The sequence below is a fragment of the Haliaeetus albicilla genome, chromosome 4, assembly GCF_947461875.1.
Source record: "Haliaeetus albicilla chromosome 4, bHalAlb1.1, whole genome shotgun sequence".
Taxonomy (NCBI): domain Eukaryota; kingdom Metazoa; phylum Chordata; class Aves; order Accipitriformes; family Accipitridae; genus Haliaeetus; species Haliaeetus albicilla.
Window position 1 is genome coordinate 49,917,518 of NC_091486.1, and position 22,291 is coordinate 49,939,808.

Sequence of the window (22,291 nt, forward strand, 5' to 3'; positions counted from 1 at the left end):
AAAAAGAAAAATCAGGCAGGATACATGACTGAGCAGTGGCATTTTTACCATCAGCTCTGACTTTTATTTTACTACGTATGGTACAGTGCAATTTTAAAACTGCTGATCCAGGAAAAATTATACCAACACCTGAACAGTGCCAGACTTCTGATCATGGATGCCTGATCAATGCTGCCTCTAGCTACTGTAGGGCCAGTGCCTTCAGCTGCGCCCTCTCTCGCAGACACACGATTCAGTGGAGCGGACACGGCTCTTGGCACGGCATCTGCGGCCAGAACCACGAGTGAGTCCTGCCTGCCGGGGATGGAACCGTGCGAGTAGGAGGGGATGCAGGTTCTCAGCACGCAGCTTGTTGCTCACACTCCTGCAAAGGACATTTGCTTGCTCTGTGCTGGTTTTGTGGTCACAAGGAAAGAAGAGCCTAGGCAAGGGACAAGTGGAAGACTTTAGGCTGGTCTTCTACAGTCAGTTCTCTCTCACAGCTTTGGTTCTGTTGAACAGGAATATGGAGCTGCAACAGGCTCAGTGCTCAGCTTCCCAGGCCAGAGGATTTGCTTTACATGCCACTTCTACCTGCCACCGAGCTAATTATGACCTTTCATAATATGTCTTCTATTCCCAAAGAGCACCCTACCATACTTCACCGTCAGTCTTTTGCTCAACTACTACAATGTTGAATTTCCCCTGGCCTTAGGCTTTCTTGTGCTCCATCTTCCCTAGTTCATTGTAAGACTCAGTACCTCTATGTGATTTTCCATGCATAGCAATCAAGGGACTTTTACAAAGTGCAATGATGGTGGAGCATCTCTAATCCAGCAGTAACCCAGCATAAAAAATCCAGTTTTATGATTTCCAGCGTCTGATCGCTCAGGAGCATGTTTTTGCAGGGAGTGCTCCCCTCTCATGCCTTTGCACCAGGAAGGGTAAGTCTCCAGGATAAGTCAGGAACTACTGCCAAGGACACAGCTATAAGGGGTATAACGTGCAGTTTTGGGGAGGTTGGCACTGCAAAGAATCATCTACCTACAAAGTGACAGTTTAATTCCAAGGGCTTTTCCTGGCCAATATTGCTTTATTTCATCTGTGTGCAGCCCAGCAGCATTTCAACCTGATTGATGGCTGTGCAGCCCACATGAATCTGCACCCCCAGTGAGGCAGAAAAAGCACAAAAACCCAGCATGCAGTGCCGTTGTGGGCATGTGGGCCATATTGCACTTGGGTTTCAAATGGCGTCTCCTTGCTAAGAGCCTAGGAGTCATGCAGGGGGGGCCTCGTGGGGTACTGTGTCAGCATGGCGTGCCTAGGGAAGGCGGTCAGTTCAACAGATTTCCTTTGCTTTTCATTAGACTTAAAGCTTGTCTTGGGGGCATGTTCTCAGGAAGGAAAGAAAAATGTGCCCAGAAGAAATGATCAGTCATACTCAGGCTAGAAGGGTGAGGCAGTTTGGAGCAAGCACAAACATAACTAACTTTGCAAGCAACAAAATGGTTTTGAATGGTGCAGTCAGGAGGAACTGGGCACTGTCAAACCACTGGAGCCCCTAGACCCCAACTCCAGGCTTGGGGAACTTCACAGGTTTGATTTTATGTACCTCAAATACTGCAGAGCCAGGCCTCCATCAGTCTGAACACAGGCTGTGTAGTGTCAGGTGAAATGGGAGGAAGCAAACCCAGGGGAATTGGGAGTCCCCATGGGATTACACACATGGGTCTGGGCTCTGCATTGTCCCAGCAAGACAAAGCATCAGTCCCTGCTGGGGGCTTCACGCACTCACTGCTGGGGATGGTACTCTGCCTTGAATGGGAGCAATCATGTCCAAGAGTGAAGGCTAAGGGCATGTGAATGTGAGAAGGGACAAGACTGTGCATTTCCCAGGTCAGCCTATGGCCCTGTTCAAATGTTTTGACCTTGCAATGGGATTCCCCTCATTGCAGACTCCCTTCCACAGTGCAATGTGTGACTATCCCTCAGTTAAAAAATCCTGGAAGAAAAACAGGCTTATGGGAAGCATGGACACAGCTATTCTCCATAATAAACCCACAAAGACCTTTTGGTACAACTCCAACTTATCTGACGTAACCAAAGCAGAATATTCCCTGGCAGCCATACCACCAGGGAGAGCCTGGAGGACTGGTGGCAACAAGGGCTGAGGGGGAAGGAGGCATGCCCCCCCACCAGCATCACCCCCCCCCAGGGTCCAATGCTCCAGCACAAAGGGGGAGATGGAGTAGGGCCTTGCCAAGCCGGTTGCAGGGAACAGCTACCAGGGGGAGTTGGATAGATAGGTCCACGAAGGAACAGGATCCCTCTGCAGTGCCACAGCTGGGAACAACTCATGTGGGTGGTCATGTTCTTATTAAACACCACAACACGTGGTTACCGCTGAGTCTGTAGAAAGCCGAGTATTACTTTCCAGGGATGGAGGCTTTGCCAGTCACAATGCACCCAGTTCATTCAGTGGTGCATGGTTCATACTTCACCATAATGCAGCAGACTAAATAATTATCAATGAATAATGTGATGTTTTTTTCAACATCCATGGTGGGATTGGAGCTTTTCAGGAGCATGAGTCACTCCATTTTGGCAGTGGCTTTAAATCTGTGGCCTAGTGGTGAGCTCTGTTCTGCTCCGTTATCTTTTGGTCACAACACAGTCTTCAAGCACGTGTCTTGGGGCATCGGATGCCCTTGTGCAGATCCAGGCAAAACATTTGAAAAGGTTTTTGTTCCTGTTGGCACACTAGTATCTGAGGTGTCATAATCAATTGCATAAGTGCTCCTTCTCCACCCCAGGAAGTGTAATGGATAGTCACTCCAAAATCAAAGTAAAAATTTATTGTATTTGTAATTAACCTTTCCTTAGAACTAATAACCCCCCGCCTCTCCTCCCAGCCTTCCTCTTGGCAGCGTGCAGCCTTCCTGCCGATTTCAGCCGCCGTTTCTACGCCCACCCCGTGTGCAAGCGCATCTGTACCTTTCTTCCGAGCAAGCAGGGATGGGATTTCAGCGACGCGGCAGCACTGAGCTGAACCACGCACTTGTGAGGCCTTGGCAAAATCAAGGCTCAGCTTCCAGTTTTAGTGACAACGACCACAGGCCGTTCCTCCTCTCTCTCCCCACCGGCCCGTGTCTATGTTCACAGAGGGACGTGCACACTCCATGTACCCCAAGTGTCTCTACCGCGCACCAGACCCGTTTTCTTTGTCCCCACAGGCCAGCAGAAAAGCACCCCCGGCTGTCGCTGGCTCCGGCGTTTGCCACAGGAGGAGAAATCTCCTCAGCGCCGTCCCGCCTTTCCTCAGGACCGCCCGCTCGCCCCGCAGCACGCGCCGGGGAGGAGGAGCGCGCGGCTCCACCCCCCCCTCCCCCCTCCCCACCGGGATTTTCCACGAGGCGAACGGCAGAGCCGACAGGGCCGCCGCGGCACGTAGCGCACGCACGCGAGCCCGCCTCTGGCGCGAGGAGCGGCTAGCCAATGGGAGAGCGGTGAAAGGCCCGGCCGGCCAATAGGAAACCGGAGAGGAGCTGAGCCGACCAATGGAGGACGGGAGGAGGGCGGCTCATCTGCATGGGGTGGGCTATAGCCTGCCGTCCGCGCAGCCGCTCGGTCCCAGTCGGAGGTGAGGCGGCGAGCGGGGCTGAGGTGCGGAGCGGGGCTGCTGGGCCGAAGGTGAGTGTGGCGGCGGCAGGGCCTGCCGGCCGCCGGTGGCCTCAGCGGCCCAGTCACACACCCCACCCCCCCCGCAGTTGTACGCGGGGCGAGAGGTCCCGGTGGGGCCGCGGTTTCCCCTCATTTCCTTCCCGGGGCAGCAGTTCCGAAGGCCCCGCCGGCCCCGTGAGATGGGGCCGCGCCGGCTCTGCCCGGGGGCCAGGCCGGGCCTGGGCGGTCTCCGGGGGGGTGCTGGCCGTTGTGGGCGTGCTTTCTGCCACGCAGCGCGCCAGCCGCATCGCGGGGGTGGCGGGAGGCCTGCGCCGGCCATAGCTCCGTCAGCGTGCGCGGTGGGGGGGTGTAAAACCTTCCGGGGAATGGGATGGGTCAAGGCTTCTTTCAAAAGCAGGGTTTAACCTCTCTCTCTTAATCATTAACAGTCGCTCTCGGATTGCGTGTCGTGATTTGGACCTTCCCCTCTCTAGTGGCAGTGGATGTCCTTCAGCTACGCATCTCAAATATTTGATGTTTGATGTCAGCACGCAGATCTGTGTGCCTTAGGTCTCCCAGTGGGGTTAATTAAGTGCTAGTTATCGAGGCAGCAGTCGTGGGGAGTAGCACCTCATGACTTGGTGTGTGTCTCTGGATGTTAAGGTGTGGAAGAAATATTGCCTCTTAACCAGCTTGCCTCGTGCAGGGTTGCAGGAGAGGATCTTGGTCTTTCTCCTGTTCCGTTACTTGACTGCTGAGTCACAGGGTAGGGCTATGACTTTCTGAGCCTGGCAGGAAGTAGTGAAGTTTGTCATCCAAACCCACAGATTGAGGCAATGCAGTTTCAGGCCTCCATCTTATTAAACAACAAGAGAGAAAGTAGTTCAACATGTCTGTGACTTACTCCCTGCCAGGCATTATTTAAAACACGTTGCATTGTGTTGCACAGCATAGAGGTGAATTAATACCATGTGGAACACAAGGCAGTAAGATTGGAAGGTGCCCTTTTTGGTCGACGTTTATCCAGTTTTTAGGAGTGCTTCAGCAGTAGGATTGGTATGTTAGGATCTAATACAGTGAGGTCAATGCTCTAAGGAGCAGTAAACTTTTTTCAGAGTGGTGATAGTGTGAGACTTGTAGTCTTATGGGACTTTGAAGTGTCATGTAAGACTTATACTGATAACTGTATGGCAGTTCTGTAACGAGACACTGACTAGGATAGTTCTTTCTATGGCCAAACTTTACTCTTGTTTTTTAATGTCCATTCAGATGCTTGCAGTGCTCAGTCTTAACCCTGTCTTAAGAGAAATGTGGCTACAGAATAACTCACAAATACAGCTTTTGGTGGTAAAGTTGGCTGTAAACAAAACCTCTGGAAGTGATTTTAAGTTGGAGTAGCCCGCATTGGTGTTAGAGTACTGCATGCACTGTGCAGAGGATGGGATCAAACAGGGAGTTAAGTGGTGAATTCTTGGATTTCAGTTGATAGCGAAGCTAGTACCCAGAACTGGCAGTGGCGCAGTGGGCTGTAACTTAGCCTTGAGGTAGGTAACAACGTGTGCTGCTGGGAAGGCCAGCAAAGCTGGTGTGTGTGGCCCTTTTCCTAAGGGGAGACACTGACCTTGCCAGCAGATCATAGTACCAAAAAAAAGGTTTAAGGCAATGCATGCATTTGTGTGTGTTTGGCTAGCTCCATCACTAAGTACAAAGGTCTGGAGCAGGCAGTGCCACTGATGAGCTCTCTTGAGTTCAGTTAGCATTTCTACAGCTAGACCTGTGTGTGGGCTGACTCACTTTCTAGATGAGTTGACCGAATTGGTTGAGGCAGAACACATAATGCTCAGCTTCTGATGAGCTAAACAGCGTCAGATTTTTACCCAGGAATAGCTCAGTGGGAAAACTTTCTTGAACACAGGAGTGGGTGGGTTTGTAAAATAAGCCAAAAAAACCCCAAACCAATGGTGTGAGGAATCTCTGGAATGGCGCAGTGCTGTGAAATGCCTCCTTGTAAAGAAAAGGGAGGGACTGCTGGAAAGGTCATTTGTCAAGGACACTGGAGTATCCTGTCAAACCTGGCAGACATTCCCAACGGAAGCTCTTGCAGTGTGTATTCTTAAAGTGCCACCTTCTTTGTGAAGGTGAACAAACAGTTCTTGCATTGCAGTAAGACTTCCTGTGAGCTGGCTATGCTTTCGAAGAGTAAGGCACCTAATGTTTTGTTGCAGAGCTATGGTTCTGAAAATGGAAGTAAGGCATAGCAGGTGCCAGCCTAATAACCTCTGAGAAGTCCTTTTCAGATAAATGGAGATTCTTCCTATTAGCCATTGCTCAGTGCAAGTGCCGAGAGATAACTGTTAGTATGGTAGGGACTGATAACTGGAGAGTTGCAGGGATTTATTTCTAGCTTGCATATTCACTGATTAAAGTTAAGTAGTGGCAGCATGAAGGCCAGCTTGAACCAAGTTGTCTTGCTGCTTAGGTTAGTCATATGTCAGTGTGTGGGTCTTACTGTAAAGCAGGCCATAGCTAAAGTCTTTGAGCTGCCTATACAATATGTTGCTTAGAGGCAGGACAACTGGAAGGGACACTCTAAAGCCAAGGGGACAAAGCAAATGGCTACCTGTGTTTTTAACACGGGGAGGGAAAATTTGCTGTGGAGGAAGAATAGTGTATGAAGCTAACACCCCCCCCCTCCCCCCCGCTCTGTACAAGCAGCAGTATTTCTAAGGCCCTGTTTTCTTAACTTTGCAGTAACTGCAGAGAGATTCATACCCATTTCTGTAAACAGGGTTACCACCCACACTGGCTTGCCAAAAAGCTGGCTTCCAGACAGTTCTGCTTCTGAGGCTGAGCTTCTCTGCAGATGAGCTGGGTTTGGTGCCAGTCGATGGCTTACAGGCATATGTATGACTCAATTTTTAAAATGTAGCTGAGCTTACTGCAGTTTTATTAAGGAAAAGTGTATAGATATGTGAGAAAGGGGGAAAAGGAAGTGTTCAAAATATTGTGGTGATTTTTTTTCCTTTTAGGAGGAAAAGCTATTTCTGTAAGTACTCAAGACGGTGTAACTATTAATGCGAGCTCTTAATTAGAGCTGTGACTGTTTCTATTTCAAGATAGGTTACATTCAGCTCTGAACAGCTGCTGTGTATACCAAGAACTGTTGCACTTTAGTCTTTTATCAGAAAGAATTCTAACTAGTAGCAGAGATTTTCTGTATTAGGATTACTTGGCTGCTCTTACGTGGTAAGGTGACATTCCCTCAGATCTCTCTGGAAACAAGGCTTCTGGTTTTAGACTGTTCTTCCCACCTAGGTTGAGAATTCTGTCCTCAACGTAAGACTCTAACTCTCACCAAGTATAAAAAGTTTTCTCGGTTGAAGTAGTGTGAAGTGATGTTTTTGAACTGCTTGTATGACTGCAGGTGTTACTACAGGATATGAATGTCAAGCTGATGGTAGCAGCAGCAGCTGCTGCATGCTGAGAGGAGTGCAAGGCTTGTGAGGTCCCTGGGGAGGCTGTCAGGGGATTTCTGTGCCCCTGGCACCCTTGGGCTGTGTGGGAGAGGGACCAGGCAGCAGGTCTCAAGAGAGTTGAGTGAGAGTTGGGTGATGCCAGATGTGCCAGTGGCCAGTTCAAGCTGCTGGAAGCCTCTAGGGAGCACCAATAACCAGTGTGGAAACAGGGAGAGGTGTCTGTTGGGAGCAGCATCAGCAGTTTGCATGGCAGCTCTTGTGGGAAGGGTGTGCCAGTTTTTGTGCTGCTGCTTGCTCTGTTCACCTGCAGGCTTAGGCTGCAAGCTCATGGTCACCCCAGCTCAACTGGTGGCTGTGTAAGCCTACCCAGAAGCTTGAGGTCTCCAGGTAATTAGAAGGATGGCACCTTGCAAAAGAATTACCACTTTATTAGTGGACTTCCCCCCCTGCCCCCGCATAAGAACTATAAGGAGACTGTGACCTGCTGAAAGAAAATGGTGTCCACCTGCTGCAACTGCAAGGTTGTGGCTGAAACCAAACAGAAGCACTACAACTTAACTATGCTGATGTCTCAACTCAAGCAGTCCTCTCGAGGACTGGAATAGCTGTCCAGACCTTGGGTTGCATAGAGCTTCAGTAACTGGAAATCCCCCTGGCACATGAAGGCAGCAGTGGATGTCATAGCTGCAAGTGCAGTCATGAGAAACTCCTCAAACAAGTAGCTAAGTTACAGGAGAAGCTCAACAGGCACTGCAATAGATGTGAGCAGGAGGAGGATAGATGGTATTGTGCACTGCCCCAGGCTGAGCAACAGCCCTGCTTTAATGCTGTGCAAGGGAAGGTAAGCCTGACTTCAACCTTGAGCTAACTGATGCAAGTAGCAGTAGTTCATGAGATGGAGGCTGGACCCTTGTCAGCACCTGGGGTGGAAGAATCTTCCCTAGTCCTCTGAAATGCTCCTGTGTAACAGGCATGATGCTCTGGGATCGAAGAATGAAGAGCATGTGAGTAATAGATGGGATCCAGGAAAAGCAAACCATGCAAAGTTGATCCAACCACCCACCTGCATTAGAACTGGTGCCACCAGAAAAGCATGTAATGTATTAGTAATTAGAGATTCCTCACTGAGAGGCACTGAAGTGCCCATTTTCCATTGAGACAATTTCTCTAGAGAAGTTGGCTGCCCTACCAGAAGCTTGCATTCGTGATGTTACTGAGAGGCTGCCAAGCCTGGTGAACCCTATGAATTATCTGCTCCTGTTATTCTATGTAGGGTCTAATGGTACTGCAATGAGGTAACTTAGAAACATTAAAGGAGACTATGTCCTTTGGAGCAATGTTAAAAGGATGAGGAGCACAGGTGGTGTTCTCTATCTTCCTGTGTTCTCCTCTATCTTCCCAGTCAGAGGAAGGGGTGGAGGAAGGAGGAGATGAATTCAACAGGTGATTGCCTGGCTGCCTAGTTGGTGCCATCCTCAGGATTTTGGCTTTTATGATCATGGATCAACCTTTGAGAAGCTGGGTCTTTTGGGAGTCGATGGGATTCACCTGAAGAAGTGGGGCAAGAGCATTTTCACTAACAAGCTGGCCAGACTTATAAGGAGACCTTTAAACTAGACTTAGTTAGGGGGAAAGAGGTGGAGTTTTGAGTAACATAGAAGAGTGAGATGCTACTGATATATTAGGAACCAACAGGGAAACAGTTGTGAAATGCCTCAGAGGAATTCAGGCTTGTTCTAAAAAGTTGGCAGGGTCTGTAGCCCAACTGAAGTGTCTCTATACCAATGCATGCAGCATGGGTAGCAAACAGAAGGAGGTGGAAGCCCTTGTGCACCTGGAAAGCTATGATATAATTGCTATTGCTGAAACTTGGTGGGATGAATCACATGACTGGAGTGCTGGCATCAATGGCTCTAAGCTGTTGAGGAGGGACAGGCAAGGAAGAAGAGGTGTGGGGATTGTCCTTTATGTGTTTAAAGAAAGATTGATTGCACAGAGCTGTGTTTGAAGAATATTGATGAACAAGTTAAAACTGGAAGTTTTAAACTGAGAGAGGGTCGATTTAGTTTGGATATAAGGAAGAAATTTATATGATGAGGGTGACGAGACACTGGATGAGGTTGCCCAGAGAAGTTGTGTATGCCCCATCATTGGAAGTGTTCAAACTCGGGTTGGATGGTGCTTTGAGCAACCTGATCTAGTGAAAGATGTCCCTGCCCATGGCAGGGGTGTTGAAGTAGATGATCTTTGAAGGTCCCTTCCAAATCATTCTATGATTAATGCTAAACTCTTCTTTTCAGGTATTAAAGATGTCGATTCTCAAGATCCATGCCCGTGAAATCTTTGACTCTCGTGGGAATCCCACTGTCGAGGTAGACCTCTTTACCAACAAAGGTGAGTCCTTAGCTGTAGATGTTTATTCCTTTCTTGTATCTGATAAAATTGAAAAGACAGTCAGAAGTATACAAACTGTCCTGTTCTAGCAGTGCAATTGTCCTTACTCTTTCCTTCATACCTATAACATATTGCAGAGCTTGCTATGGGACTTGGAGGAAAAACCTCTACCCCATTCTACTGGGATGAATTTGCTGAGCTCGAGATACTGGCCTGGACAGTGAAGCATTTTTTAAGCGTGCTGCTGCTTACAGTCTAAATTGTGCAAGTGTTAATCCAAACCTGCTGTCCTCCCCTTGCCCTGAGCATGAACTGGGATAGCGCTTACAAACTCAGCGTTAATAAGACCTTCGTTCGTGTCCTTAAGCAGCTGCTAATGGTCTTAGTTTTCAGTGTTCCCTAAACTCTGTGTGACTGCACTTGAGGTTTAATTCTTGGGTTGTCTAGCAGTAACTTTGTGTAATGAAACAGTTTTCTGCTGCAGAGTTGAATCTTGGGTAATGGTTTCTTCTTTCTGTAAGTGCTCGGGCATGACTAAACTTGTCTAATTGGGTTTTCGCATATAACATCTTATATTTTTAATTATTGCAGGACTTTCCCTTGGTTTGTTAGTTGTTCATCTCATATCTGATAGGATCTGACAAAGGCATTGTGCAAACACATACCAGTGTGGTTTGGTGGAATGAGCAAACATAATAGCTGTAATACACTAACTAAATAGCTGATCTTTCTGCCTCAAAAGATTAACGCAGTCATTTAATGAGATTGCCCCTACTAAGCTCTTTGCTGTAGTGGCATAAGGGAAGGACTGGAGACTGGCATCTTGAAGCACAGGCAGAACAGACTCCAGTGTACTGACTTGCTCAAAGTTCAGCATCCTTGGTTGGAAAAATGGGCTGTCTGGGTGGCTGTGCTGTTGTCGGAAGAGCTCAGAACTCATATTAACAAAATAGGCCTCCTAATTGTCCCTTTTATGCTGCATCTTAGAAGAATTTAAGAGCTTGCCTGCCAAACTGAGCTCAAAAGTAGATTCAGTGAATAAAGCTACCCTTTTTGGAAGGGCAATGGATGACTTTTCTGACTTAAACACTTGAAATGCACAGTGGAAGAGAATGAGTGAGTCAGCTTGCTGTTGATCTGCATGAGAGAGACACTGATGAGTTGGTGATGCTGTGAAGGAGCAGACAGCTCTCTCAGGATCAGTGTATAAGTGAGCAGAGATGTGGTTTAGAGATTACCTCTCCCATCTCCAGGGATGGAAGTATGTGGTAGGTTGGGATGGTGTATGAGTGGACAATGCTTTTGAGGGTTTGAATGTGCTAAGAGAGTTCTTGTTTCTGTTGTAAACAGGTCTCTTCAGAGCTGCTGTTCCCAGCGGTGCTTCAACTGGCATCTATGAAGCTCTGGAGCTTCGTGACAATGACAAGACACGCTACATGGGGAAAGGTAAACCTGAATTTTGGTACCCAGCTTGGCATATTATAATGACTGTGCTGCTGTGTATGTTTATGCCAAATTGTAACAGAGGACACAGGGGCTCCTTTACTGCTGTCCACATTCTGTACAAGGTATGGCAATTAAGCAAAAGCAATGGAGATTAACAGTAAGATGATAGCAATGCATACCACACATTGGCTGTATGGCTGGGGCAGATGTAAAGCACAGACTGCTGGATTTTCCAGGGGACAATGTGGAGAGTGACTCTGCCTCCAGCAGCGCAGCTACATAGTGGTGGAGATCACTGTACTTCTGTAGGTGGGTATGTGGAGCTCAGGCATGCCAGCTAGGTGATCATGTCTCTAGTACAGTATACCCCAACATACTTTGTTAGGCCACTCTTGTTGCCCTGCATGTTGGTGCATGTCAGAGTACAGAGTGCTTCAGTAGCGTGTCATAAGAGCATCTGAACTACCTGCTCCTAAAGGCTGGGTGATACTGCAGCTAGTCACAAGATCTCTTCATACACCAAATTTTCAAAGAACTGTTAAATGTATCTGCTCTGGTACTATAGGCTCCTTCGATCCCAGCATGTTAAATTCTGAACCTGAGGTTTAGGCCAGCTGCTGACAACAGCTTGTGTGGAATCATGGAAGATACTTTTGTTTCAGACTGCATAATAAAGCCACTTTTAGCTTTTTGTCTGTCATGATAGGTAGCCAGGGTACTTAAGTTCATGTTAGTGGTGTAATATTTTAGTTGGTTGGGGACTGGTTGTATGTTCTGAAAGGAAACTAAACACAGTGGTCACCAGACTGGCTTGGGAACAAGTATGGGGGAAAACAAATAGCTGCATACAAGATGTCATTACCTAGTAAACATCCTAATAGTAATTCTTATGACAATTCTGGGAGCTTGGACAGATAGGACTCCTTTTCAGCTTGCTGCTGTAAAAGCATTGGTGATGCTTTCCAAGTATATGCAATCAACTTAACTTTTGGCTGGGAGAGGAAATTACTTGTCTTCAAACTTTTCTGCAAGTCCAGTAAAAGGAAGCTGAAATATTTTGTGCATATTAAGGAAGAGTGGTTAGAGTGGGTAACTACTGAATTGAACTCGGAGAGCCTTGTCTGAGAAGATTCATGGTTGTTACTACTTTAACACAGAATAAACTCTTAGATGACTGAATATCCCAGAGCTGAAGAGCTTATGCTGTTGACCTAGGGCACTTTTCCCTGAGAAGAGTAAATGTGTGCTAAATATGTGTGTGTTTAGACCTGTTAAATCTGATCCTACAGGCAGTTTTTCGTGGCGCTTGGCTAGATGGTAGTCTGAGCTTCTACAACAGACTATAACAGCTGAAGGTTTTTGTCAGCTAGGGAGTAACATGAGTTATGAAAAAATAATTGCCAAATGGAATGACTTGCAGATAGCTGTTTGGTCTTCTGTAATATAAATCTGCAGACTTAGACCATTTGAAAGACAATTAATGTGGTTCACGGTGCACTTAATTAGCATTCACCTGTTGTGAGGCTTAAGTCTTTGGAAATCTTTAACCACCATGCAGGGATGACTGTATTCCTTAGGCTAATATTGGTAGCTGGCTAATGATGGTCTCTGCTTATGGGGCAAAAAGCTAGTTCATACTGGAACTTCTGGTTTGCACAATGGTAGGTCCACATAGATTAAAAGGATGGTGCTGTGTTCATGCTTTATGTCCTGTCTGAAGCCAGGAGCAGGCAATTACTGTTCCTGCATCCAGGTGCAAGAGACAGTGTACTTCAGCATTGTATCAAGCATAAAACATATGCTAAGGTGATGCGTTAGCAATGTTATAGAATAATAGCAGATAGTGAAATGCCTGAGCTGCTGCATGCTTAACTTCTGGGGAAACCTTTTTCTTTCCCCTTACTCATCCATTCTATGAATTGGAGAGGAATAGCCTATCCTAAAACCTTTTCTAAATGCTGTCGTTCACCTACTTGAGGCTTGGGTCCACAATGGTGTTTGCAATAGTATGGAAACCTGGATGGAAAGACCAAATGCAGCCTTGCTGGCTGATGCACAGTTTCCTCTACCCTTTGAACCCTTTTGTTTCTAGTCTGCTGCTCAGTATCAGGCACTTGCTGACTTGTAGGTCTGTTTACCTATTTGTGTCCTTTTCTTTTTCTTGCATGACTGGCTTTGGTTTTGGCTGAGTCTTCATCTCTTCCTTGATTCTCTTGTCCATTTCGCTTCTGTCAGGTGTATCCAGAGCTGTTAAATATGTTAACGAGTTCCTGGGGACAGCATTGTGTACACAGGTAATGGATGTGCTTTCAGTGCAACCTTGTCACTTGGATGAATTTCTCCAGTGCATGGTCTTGCAAACTAACATTGCAGCAGGCATTCCTAGACGATGCTTACTTCATGCAACTTCCATTCAATTGAGGTGACGTCTATAAGTGTTCAGATTTGGCTGTAAGCTCAGATTGGATTGGGGTTTGACTAGCATGAGGTGGTATTCTTGATTTTTACTGTTACTGCGATCACCTACTAATGCCTGCGTAGTCAGTGTGGTTGACCTGTGTCTGATTTGCTTGTTCCTTCCAGGTGTCTCAAAAGCTGTTGAGCACGTCAATAAAACAATTGCACCTGCACTGATTAGCAAGGTAGGAGCAATCTGTCTTCTGCTAACATCAGCTAATGCTGGTCCAGTGTGTCCTAACTAATGGGTTGTCTCTCTAGAGACAGTTACAGGAACTGTATTACAAGGTGGGGGGTGTTAGCCTGTGTATTGGAGTGCATGTCAACAAACTTACCTACAGGAATTGCTTTACTTAATGGCTGCATATCTGACACTTAATCAAAACAATCTCTAGTAGCCTAGTGTTGTGTGCAGAAATACTTAAGCACCTGGGAATTTCAGTGGTGTGCAGTTAAGATACAAGCTGCTTTGTGCTTAAAAGGGTAGCTGAGAGATGGGGAGGGCCTGGGTTTTATCCAAGCTGGCTAGTTTGGAGGGGAATCTGAGGGGATCTAAGTAAAGTCTGCTTGAGCGAGATTCCCCTGTGCTTCGTGGGTACTAACCGCTGGCTAGAAAGGATGGTGCAAAACTAAGTGTTAATGCGTAAAGTGATTGCACATGCTTAGTCACAATTCCGAACATTATGTATTAAGTTACAAATGTGTGTATGTTGTGATCAAGCTGGTTGTCTTTGAGCTTGCACTGAAAGGGCAGGGGGCATAAACTGGGCTTTGCTCCTACGCTATGCCAGGCAGATAGCGGTGTAAATGTCAGGAAGTCAAGGGACACAATAGCCTTACAGAAGATGCTGCTGTGTGATAATGACAAGAACTAGTCTCTTCAGCTGTTGGTAGTTGCCCTTAAGCAAGTCTTGGTGCCTGCCAGGGAAATAAAAAATGCAGTGGGTAGGTAAGAGTTTGTAGAGCCATGTTTGGTGTCAAGCAGTGCTTTGCTTGCTTCTCTCTGCAGAATGTCAATGTTGTGGAGCAAGAAAAGATTGACAAACTGATGCTGGAAATGGACGGATCGGAGAACAAATGTAAGTGGGCTTTGTGTTGCAGTGAGGTGTGAAAAGATGGATTTTGGTTTACAGAATTCTATCTTGCTGTATCAGAAGCAATGGGCAGTGCATGGCATATGCTGTGTGCTTCCATAATCGAGACCATGGTGCTGGTATTGCTGAGTTTCTTTATGAAGACTTAACATTTATGTAAAAAATTTCTTCTTATTTCAGCCAAATTTGGTGCCAATGCCATCTTGGGTGTATCTCTGGCTGTATGCAAAGCTGGTGCTGCTGAGAAGGGTGTCCCCTTGTACCGTCACATTGCTGACCTTGCTGGAAATGCAGAAGTCATTCTTCCAGTTCCTGTAAGTCTCTTGGTAGGGCTAGCTCAAGACTTGATCTGACCAGGTGCTTCGTGATGTCTTTGTGGTCTTGGATCAAGTTTTCTAGAAAATAAAAAGTCTTAACATAAATGCTGGTATCAATTTACCCTGAAACATTCTAACTTGACTTTTGTTTTTGGTTACTCCAAGGCTTTCAATGTGATCAATGGTGGCTCCCATGCTGGCAATAAGCTGGCTATGCAGGAGTTCATGATCCTCCCTGTGGGTGCTGACAGTTTCAAGGAGGCAATGCGCATTGGTGCAGAGGTCTATCACAATCTAAAGAATGTAATCAAGGAGAAGTATGGCAAGGATGCAACCAACGTGGGTGATGAGGGTGGCTTTGCCCCTAACATCCTGGAAAATAAAGAAGGTAAGAATGAGCTAAGTGTGGGAGGAGGTGTAACTGTTAGCCAGAGAATGAAGACCATACCTGTCCAGTATGACTGGAAAGCAAGATGAGTAGATTGTAGGACTTGCTGCTGTTTCTTTGCTCTGCTTGTCCTGACAGACTTTCCGAGAAGCCACACTGGTGTGGTCCAGTATAGGACCACAGAGCTATTCCCTTGAACATCAGTTTATGCAGCTTGAGAGAATGGCTTTGACTTCAATACCTCATTACTGTTTCATTCCTGTAGCAGCTTAAGGGAATCTTACCTCCTCCCAGTTGAAGAGTGGTATGGGAATGTCTGCATGCATTGCAGGTTTCCCAGAAGTTAGTAGTCTAAGTTCAGTGGAGTTTGTTTCTCTGCTGACAAAGGAGGAAAACAGTTTCAGCTATGCCTGGTAGTGTGTGGGAGTGCATGAAGGCTTCCCTGGGAAGTTGAAGCTTTTGTTGCTTCTGCAGCCAAACAGTTCTGTTCAGAAACCTGTTGGAGGAGGGAGGCAGTTTGTCTTGTGGAAAGCGAAATGCCTGTTCCTACAGAAACTGTACCAGAAGAGCTATTTTTCTGCCTCTTCAGCAGAAATGAAGCTGCTAATAAGCCAGTAGAGCACTAGAACTCTTAAGTTACTTGTTACTTTAAAGCCGCTAGTTATATTATCGTTGAAGGTGGCCTCTGAACTGTTTTGCCTGACACGGAAGATACTGAGCCAGCACTAGAAATCAGGGTGTTTCTGAATACCACAGTCACATGTAGCTCTTGCTAGGTCTGTACCCTAGCAGACATCAGTGAATATGACCTTGAACGACCATTACAGTCCAAGGAATTTGTGTTGCTGGCAGCAGCTGCTTTTGCACTTTGGACTACGTTAACATCTTTAAAAAAAAAAAACACAACCCAAAAACTCAAACAAAAAACCCCAAACCCACAAAAAAACCCCAAACAAGAACACTTGATCTAAGCTTCCTACTGTAAAGAGCCTGGTTGATCCAACTGCTTGGCTTTGAGTCAAGGGTGATTGGGAGAGTCTTACTGGTTGTGACCATACTGAATTTCCTTGCTTGGACTCTGCCAAACACGGTAGCATAGTGGGTAGTATTCAGATGTGTCTACTGAGTAGTTCTAGTCCTGTATATAAACATGCAAGTGGAAAACGGGTAGATGCAAAGAGAGGGTGCCCTGTGCAGAGGCAGGCTGTGTATCGCATTGCCTGTCGGGTTTGGATGCTTACCACTTTCATGGTCAACACCTGATCTGGAGCTGAAAGGGACTAAAGTGCAGTCACTACTTCCTGCACTACTTTATGTGCATAAAGCTGAAAGAGGATGTATTACCATCTAGTATTAAGCTTTCTGGGCTGACATGTAGTCCTGCCTGAAGAGATTATGAATCCCATAATGGTGTCTCAAGAGTATTACAAGCTAAAAGCAGTATTAAAAGTAAAATCTTGTTCCAGTCACTTCAGAAGTGGGAGAGTTTAAGAACCTTTTCTGTGGGGCCTTTGGGCTTTTTGTAGGGGGTAATGGAGATTCTTTGCCAAGTGAATGTAGTGTTGCTGGTAAATGAATAGCTCTTGGGTTGAGATGTTTGGTGGGAACTCAGAAGTACCTTACCATGTTTCAGCTTTGGAGTTGCTGAAGACTGCTATCAGCAAGGCTGGCTACACTGAAAAGGTTGTCATTGGCATGGATGTGGCTGCCTCAGAGTTCTACCGTGATGGAAAGTATGACCTGGACTTCAAATCCCCTGATGATCCCAGCAGATACATTTCTCCTGATCAGCTGGCTGACCTGTACAAGGGCTTTGTCAAGAACTACCCCTGTAAGTTGTTTGTCAACAAGAAGCATGGTAGTAGTGGTGAGTAGGGATTGATTGCTGAAGGAAAGAGTTAGGGTGCAGCCTCCCTTGTAAGAGGGATCAAGAGCAGAACAAACAGCTAGCCTTTTAGGAGTCTTAGGAATGTTCTTGGAGGTGGACGTTACTTGGCTGCAGCGCTTTGGTGCCACTGATTTCAAACAAGACCTTTCAGGGTGGCATTGTCTTAAAGCTCCTTTTATTTCTCTACAGTGGTGTCCATTGAAGATCCATTTGACCAGGATGACTGGGCTGCCTGGAAGAAGTTCACTGGCAGTGTTGGCATCCAGGTGGTTGGTGATGATCTGACTGTGACCAATCCTAAGCGTATTGCCAAGGCTGTGGAGGAGAAATCCTGCAACTGCCTCCTTCTTAAGGTCAACCAGATTGGCTCAGTGACAGAGTCTCTGCAAGCGTAAGTTCTCCCCTCTTGGCAATGCCAGGGAGGGTGATTGTCTAATTGAGGGAGATGAACATATAGACCAGAGTTAGTGGAATAGAAATCTGTTGCTTGGCCATCTGTGAGGGAGAACAATTGTTAACTAATAGAGGATATCGACAAGTAAACCTGTACCTTTTGTGGTCTTGAAGTCCTATGGGCATATCGAACAACTTTACTGGGTCTAAGCATGTGTAAAAGCAGCTCTTTATCACTGTGTTGTCACGTGATCCTAAGATGTACCATGGGGCAGTTCTGTCTTGCCAAAGCAAGGAATGCCTGCCACTTGGCATCATAGCTAGAGCAAAGGCTGCTAAGCAAACAGGGATGGTGTGAGGCTTTATCTGTTTATCTCTTCTAGCTGCAAGCTTGCCCAGTCCAATGGCTGGGGTGTGATGGTGAGTCATCGCTCTGGAGAAACAGAAGATACCTTCATTGCTGATCTGGTGGTTGGTCTCTGCACTGGTCAGGTTGGTATCTCTGGCTGCTGTAGTTTGCCTCTTTGCTTGATGAGTTAATATGGTGATGTAGCCATGCTGCACAGTAGATGGGGTCTGCTCTGACTTAAGGCGTGTATATTTGCTGTCTGTATAGAGGAAGCTGATTTGTCTAATGGGAATGTGACAAGGGAACATGTTATCTTGTGTAAACTCACCTTTAACCACTAATTTAAAAAAAAAATCTTAGTCAGCTCCAGTGGGTATTTCGGGTTTTCCTTATACGGAAGCTGCTAGCAAATGAACACTTTATTGCTCTCAAGCCGTATCCAGTTGCGAGTATACGGATATTTAAAGTCTGATGCTGAAACCAAGCTTGTGATTATGCTTATAAATCTCAACAGAATAGAATAGTTTTGTGTTAGCATCTGTGGCCTTATTTCTGCTGTAGTTCTTCACTAACTTTCTGATTTCCCTTTCAGATCAAAACTGGTGCCCCTTGCCGATCTGAGCGTCTAGCCAAGTATAACCAGCTGCTGAGGTGAGACTTTCAGGGGGAAAAGGGTTGAGGGTTAAGTCTGACATAGAATGGCTGTTCCACTAATGCATTTGGGCAACAGCTTGGTCTTCTGCATAATGCATTTGGGGAACAGCTTGGCCTTCTGCATCTCAAACACTCTGCAGCTTAAGGACAAACTGGCACTGGCAGAGGTGGCTTTGGGCTGGTGCTGCACTTGCAGAGCTGACTGTAGGCTAAATGATGAGTTGGATGGGTAATGCCCATAGCACATATGCTCAAGGGGAGCATCATACAAGGCGTCCTGCGATACTAGATATGAGACATTGTCCTATCTGCGTGACGCTGTTCCCTTGGGCAAGCACTTCAAATGTTTGGGCAAAGCTATGTAAGGTGGGTGATACTGACCAGTGCAGTTAAATGTGTGTATTACTGAAGTTGCTTGGTGGGACTCTGTGATAGTATCTTCAGTACCAGGTAGATTGGGTGACTTAGTGTAAGGTCAGCAGCTGTGCTAATGCAGGAGTTGTACACTGTCTGCTGACACCCGGCACTCTCTTCCCTTTCCATCAGAATTGAAGAGGAGCTTGGCAGCAAGGCCCGTTTTGCTGGAAGGAACTTCAGGAACCCTTGTATCCACTAAGCTGTGTGGATCAGTCAACCCCTGTTCTGGTTTAAAGCACTAGTCATCTACTTAGATCACAGTTACCTATACTAGAAAGATAAGGGCAGCTGAAAGAAAAAGACCAGTTTGCAGGTCCTCTCCCCCTGAGACGATTCCTTCATGTAGTGTTTTCACCAACTCTGATCTGTTACTTGTAATGCTCTACTGCTTTTGTAGAACAGTTCCTGTGGGGGGGGTTCTGTGTATTAAACACCCTCTGGGATCATGACCTTGTCTGGGCATAAACACTTTAATTCCTTTCTCTGCCTGTCTGGTCTTCGATGTTTGAAGCTGTGTGACTTGCAGTGCAGCAAGAGGTACCTGCAAACAGAAATAGTAGTGTTTTTACATGTGATAAATAAAAGCATCAAACAACCCAACAAAGTGTGGCTTTGAGTTACTTTGGGGGAGACTGAGGAGCAGGGATACCTACCTCTGTGTAATCATACCCTGTTTTAAAGCTGTTGCAGCGAGCAAGAGTTGGACTGCTGTTGCTGTGGCCATGGGTTGGACTTAAGTTTCTTTGTGACAAATAGACAAAGAATTGGCTGAATGTATGTGCCTGCTGTCAAGAGGTGGCCTTCAAGTATATGTTTAGTTGTTTGGAAAGGGGACTAAGAATAGATTTCTAATCCTTAGATCAACTGTGATCCCGCAGGGGGAGAGGAAAAGCTCAGAGGTTTTCATTTATCAAAGATGAGGTGTATCCTGACAAGTGCTGTTATTAACCTTTATCATGGACTGTTGCAAATGTCTGCTTGTCAGTCTTGTCACAGTATTACTGAAAAAAATTCAGTAGTAGCCTTGGCTTTTTTAGCAAAAGGCTTGGCACAGTGTTATCCATGTTGAAAGTGAATTTGTAGCCTCCATCTTGATCTGTTGCTATGAGAAGATGTAGATCAACAGCATGCAAGTTGTGGAACAGTACTATTCCTGAACCCTTGTGCTTTGTTAATAGCACTCTAATATGAGGTGTAATTGAAAGTTGAGCCGATAGCTGCACTTTAATTTTTATCCTATTAGTATCTAGGTAGCATATTTCACATGGGAGAGGAAAACACTTCAGGGGATTTCCAGCTGTGTGGGAGCAGATGGTCATAAACAAAAGGCTCATGAGCAAATATTTATATTTCTAAACCCCTTTGTTTTGTTCAGGTTGCAGCTCTGCTGGTTTGGCTGGGCAGGGAAGGGAAGGCAGCGAGGTATTGTAGAGCATATGGCTCATACTTAGTCAGTGCTTGTTCTTGAAGATGAGGAGGAAGAATTCCTTTTTCTTGGGGTTTGGCAAGAGAGTGTTCGGTGGCTCTGTCACCGTTGTGGTTCTATTACTCTGTGTAGTCATTGTCAGAGCAGCATCCTCGGAGTGGGGAGCAGAGTTGTCATGTTAGTCCCTTAGCAGGCAGGAAAAAGCTAATTATTACACAATTGATGGAGCAGTCATTTAAGCCAGTTCTTGTTGCTTATGTGGCTTTTTCCATAATGGCAGATTTGTAGGGAAAAGACTAATTTCTGATTCACTTCAATGACTATTCTAGTAGTCTTTTAACTCCAGGAAACTAAATCGCCTGTGGCTGGAAATTTTTATTATCTGTGAGGAGCCCAACAGTGCCCCGCTGTGGGCGTTGCATGTGTTGCATTGTGGTGGTGTAAGTCAATTTTATCTGTCTTAGGGTTTTAAATCAGTGAGATGGAAACAGCGCAGTTAAAGCCAGTGATGCTGCAGGGTATGTGTCATGATTTACCTTAAAGACTGGATCTTGAAGAACATCTTCAGTTCTAGTTTGGGGAAAAAACAACACAGATTTTATTTTGTAAGCTGCAGTTACAATGTACAGAGCTATAAAATGCTGAGGGGTAGGGACTGTGTGTTATATCTTTAAACAAACCTGTACACCAGTGGTCTGCCATCAGAGGACAAGAGGTATGAGGTGGCCCTGTGAGGAGTAAAGCCAGAACAGAGATGTTTGTGAGCTGCTGGGAGATGCTGGGTCTGCCTAGTACCAGTGTGAGTAATAGCTAATGAAAGGATTTAGCACACAGGGAACTGTTTATGGGAAAGCCTGGCTTCCACAGTGTCTATTGATCAATGTTTTTTAACTAGAAAGACTCATCTGTTGGCATTTCCAAAGTATCTTGTCTTGTATAAAGCTGCAACACCAAGAATGCTAAACACCCCTCACATGGGAAAGAAAGAGTTTTTGGCATCTTCGCTATAACTGAAACGATAGAGGGAGGAAAATAATGGCTCTTGTATAATGCAGTGTTTTCTGATGCGAGTAGTAGACTAAAGCTTATGTCCTGAGGGAATGTGACCCCCAGTCCCATGAGCTTGCCCCCATTCACTATTCAGGAGGAATATTGAACTCCTGTCACCTGAGATGTGGGTATGTTTGGATCCACGTCTGTGTTTTACGGTGTCCAAAGGAGCATGGACCAGCATCCCTTGGGAATAAGTGAATGCAGACCCCAATTGCAGTTCAGGCTTCCTTGGCCCCTACAGCCAGTTCAGCAGATGGGAGTCTGAAAGCACATGCAGGCACAGCTGGCTACTTGAAACAAACCTCCCTGCAAAGACAATAATCAGTGCAATGAAAACATCCCTTTGTTGGGCAGTTGGCAACTGTTTCTCCTTATGAGATTTATCTCCACTGTCAAGCCCTTCTTAAGAAGAGCTTTGCTATAAATACCAAATTTCCAGCCCAAGCTCAGCACATGGTAAATGCCTCCTCTCACACACAGTTGTCCTTTCATAAGGCATTGGTCTAAGCTGGTTGTACTCCATGCAGATTTGAAACCTGGTGCACTTTTCACACATAGCTGATCTCTGAATTAGACCTGTTAAATGAATAAACCAACTAATTGCTCATAAATCCTATCAAGGGATTTTTCTTCTTCTGTCAAAGAGGCAAGCTTGTAATATATGCAAAGTGGTTTAGAAAGCTTTTTAGCAGAACCATCTTGTGAAGCAATAGCATGGCTGTTTCTCACCTGGTATTTCAGAAAGTGAAGTCCAAATTCTCAGCCCACCTTACCTGGGCCTCTATTTACACCTGGTGGTTTGCTTTTAATAGGCATCAGAAAGCAAAAAGAGCTGGGAAATCAGGTCACTGGTTGCTGTAAATTGACAAAGTCCTAAGTGGCAGTACAGCTGTGATGAAA

The 22,291-nt window shown here is 46.0% G+C and overlaps 1 protein-coding gene across 2 annotated transcripts; it reads left to right on the forward strand.

The window, feature by feature from the left end:
• The first annotated feature begins 3,528 nt into the window (after positions 1-3,528).
• ENO1 (enolase 1) lies at positions 3,529-19,516 on the forward strand. 2 transcript variants are annotated; one of them, XM_069782586.1, is made up of 12 exons: positions 3,529-3,669; positions 9,416-9,509; positions 10,860-10,955; positions 13,191-13,249; positions 14,422-14,491; positions 14,687-14,820; positions 14,989-15,211; positions 16,845-17,042; positions 17,289-17,490; positions 17,876-17,984; positions 18,434-18,492; positions 19,042-19,516. In XM_069782586.1, the coding sequence occupies exons 1-12, from the start codon at positions 3,568-3,570 to the stop codon at positions 19,109-19,111; spliced, it is 1,416 nt and encodes a 471-aa protein (XP_069638687.1). In that variant the 5' UTR covers positions 3,529-3,567; the 3' UTR covers positions 19,112-19,516. The 2 variants fall into 2 exon arrangements, with proteins under 2 accessions (XP_069638687.1, XP_069638686.1); XM_069782585.1 differs by lacking the exon at positions 13,191-13,249 and adding an exon at positions 13,539-13,597.
• The last annotated feature ends 2,775 nt before the right edge of the window (positions 19,517-22,291 follow it).

Bases quoted from the DNA above. Each gene is read 5' to 3' on its own strand.
- ENO1 (XM_069782586.1), top strand. From the start codon at position 3,568: ATGGGGTGGGCTATAGCCTGCCGTCCGCGCAGCCGCTCGGTCCCAGTC. The intron at 14,492-14,686 runs GTAAGTGGGCTT...TTCTTATTTCAG, and splicing joins GGACGGATCGGAGAACAAAT to CCAAATTTGGTGCCAATGCC. The intron at 15,212-16,844 runs GTAAGAATGAGC...ACCATGTTTCAG, and splicing joins CATCCTGGAAAATAAAGAAG to CTTTGGAGTTGCTGAAGACT.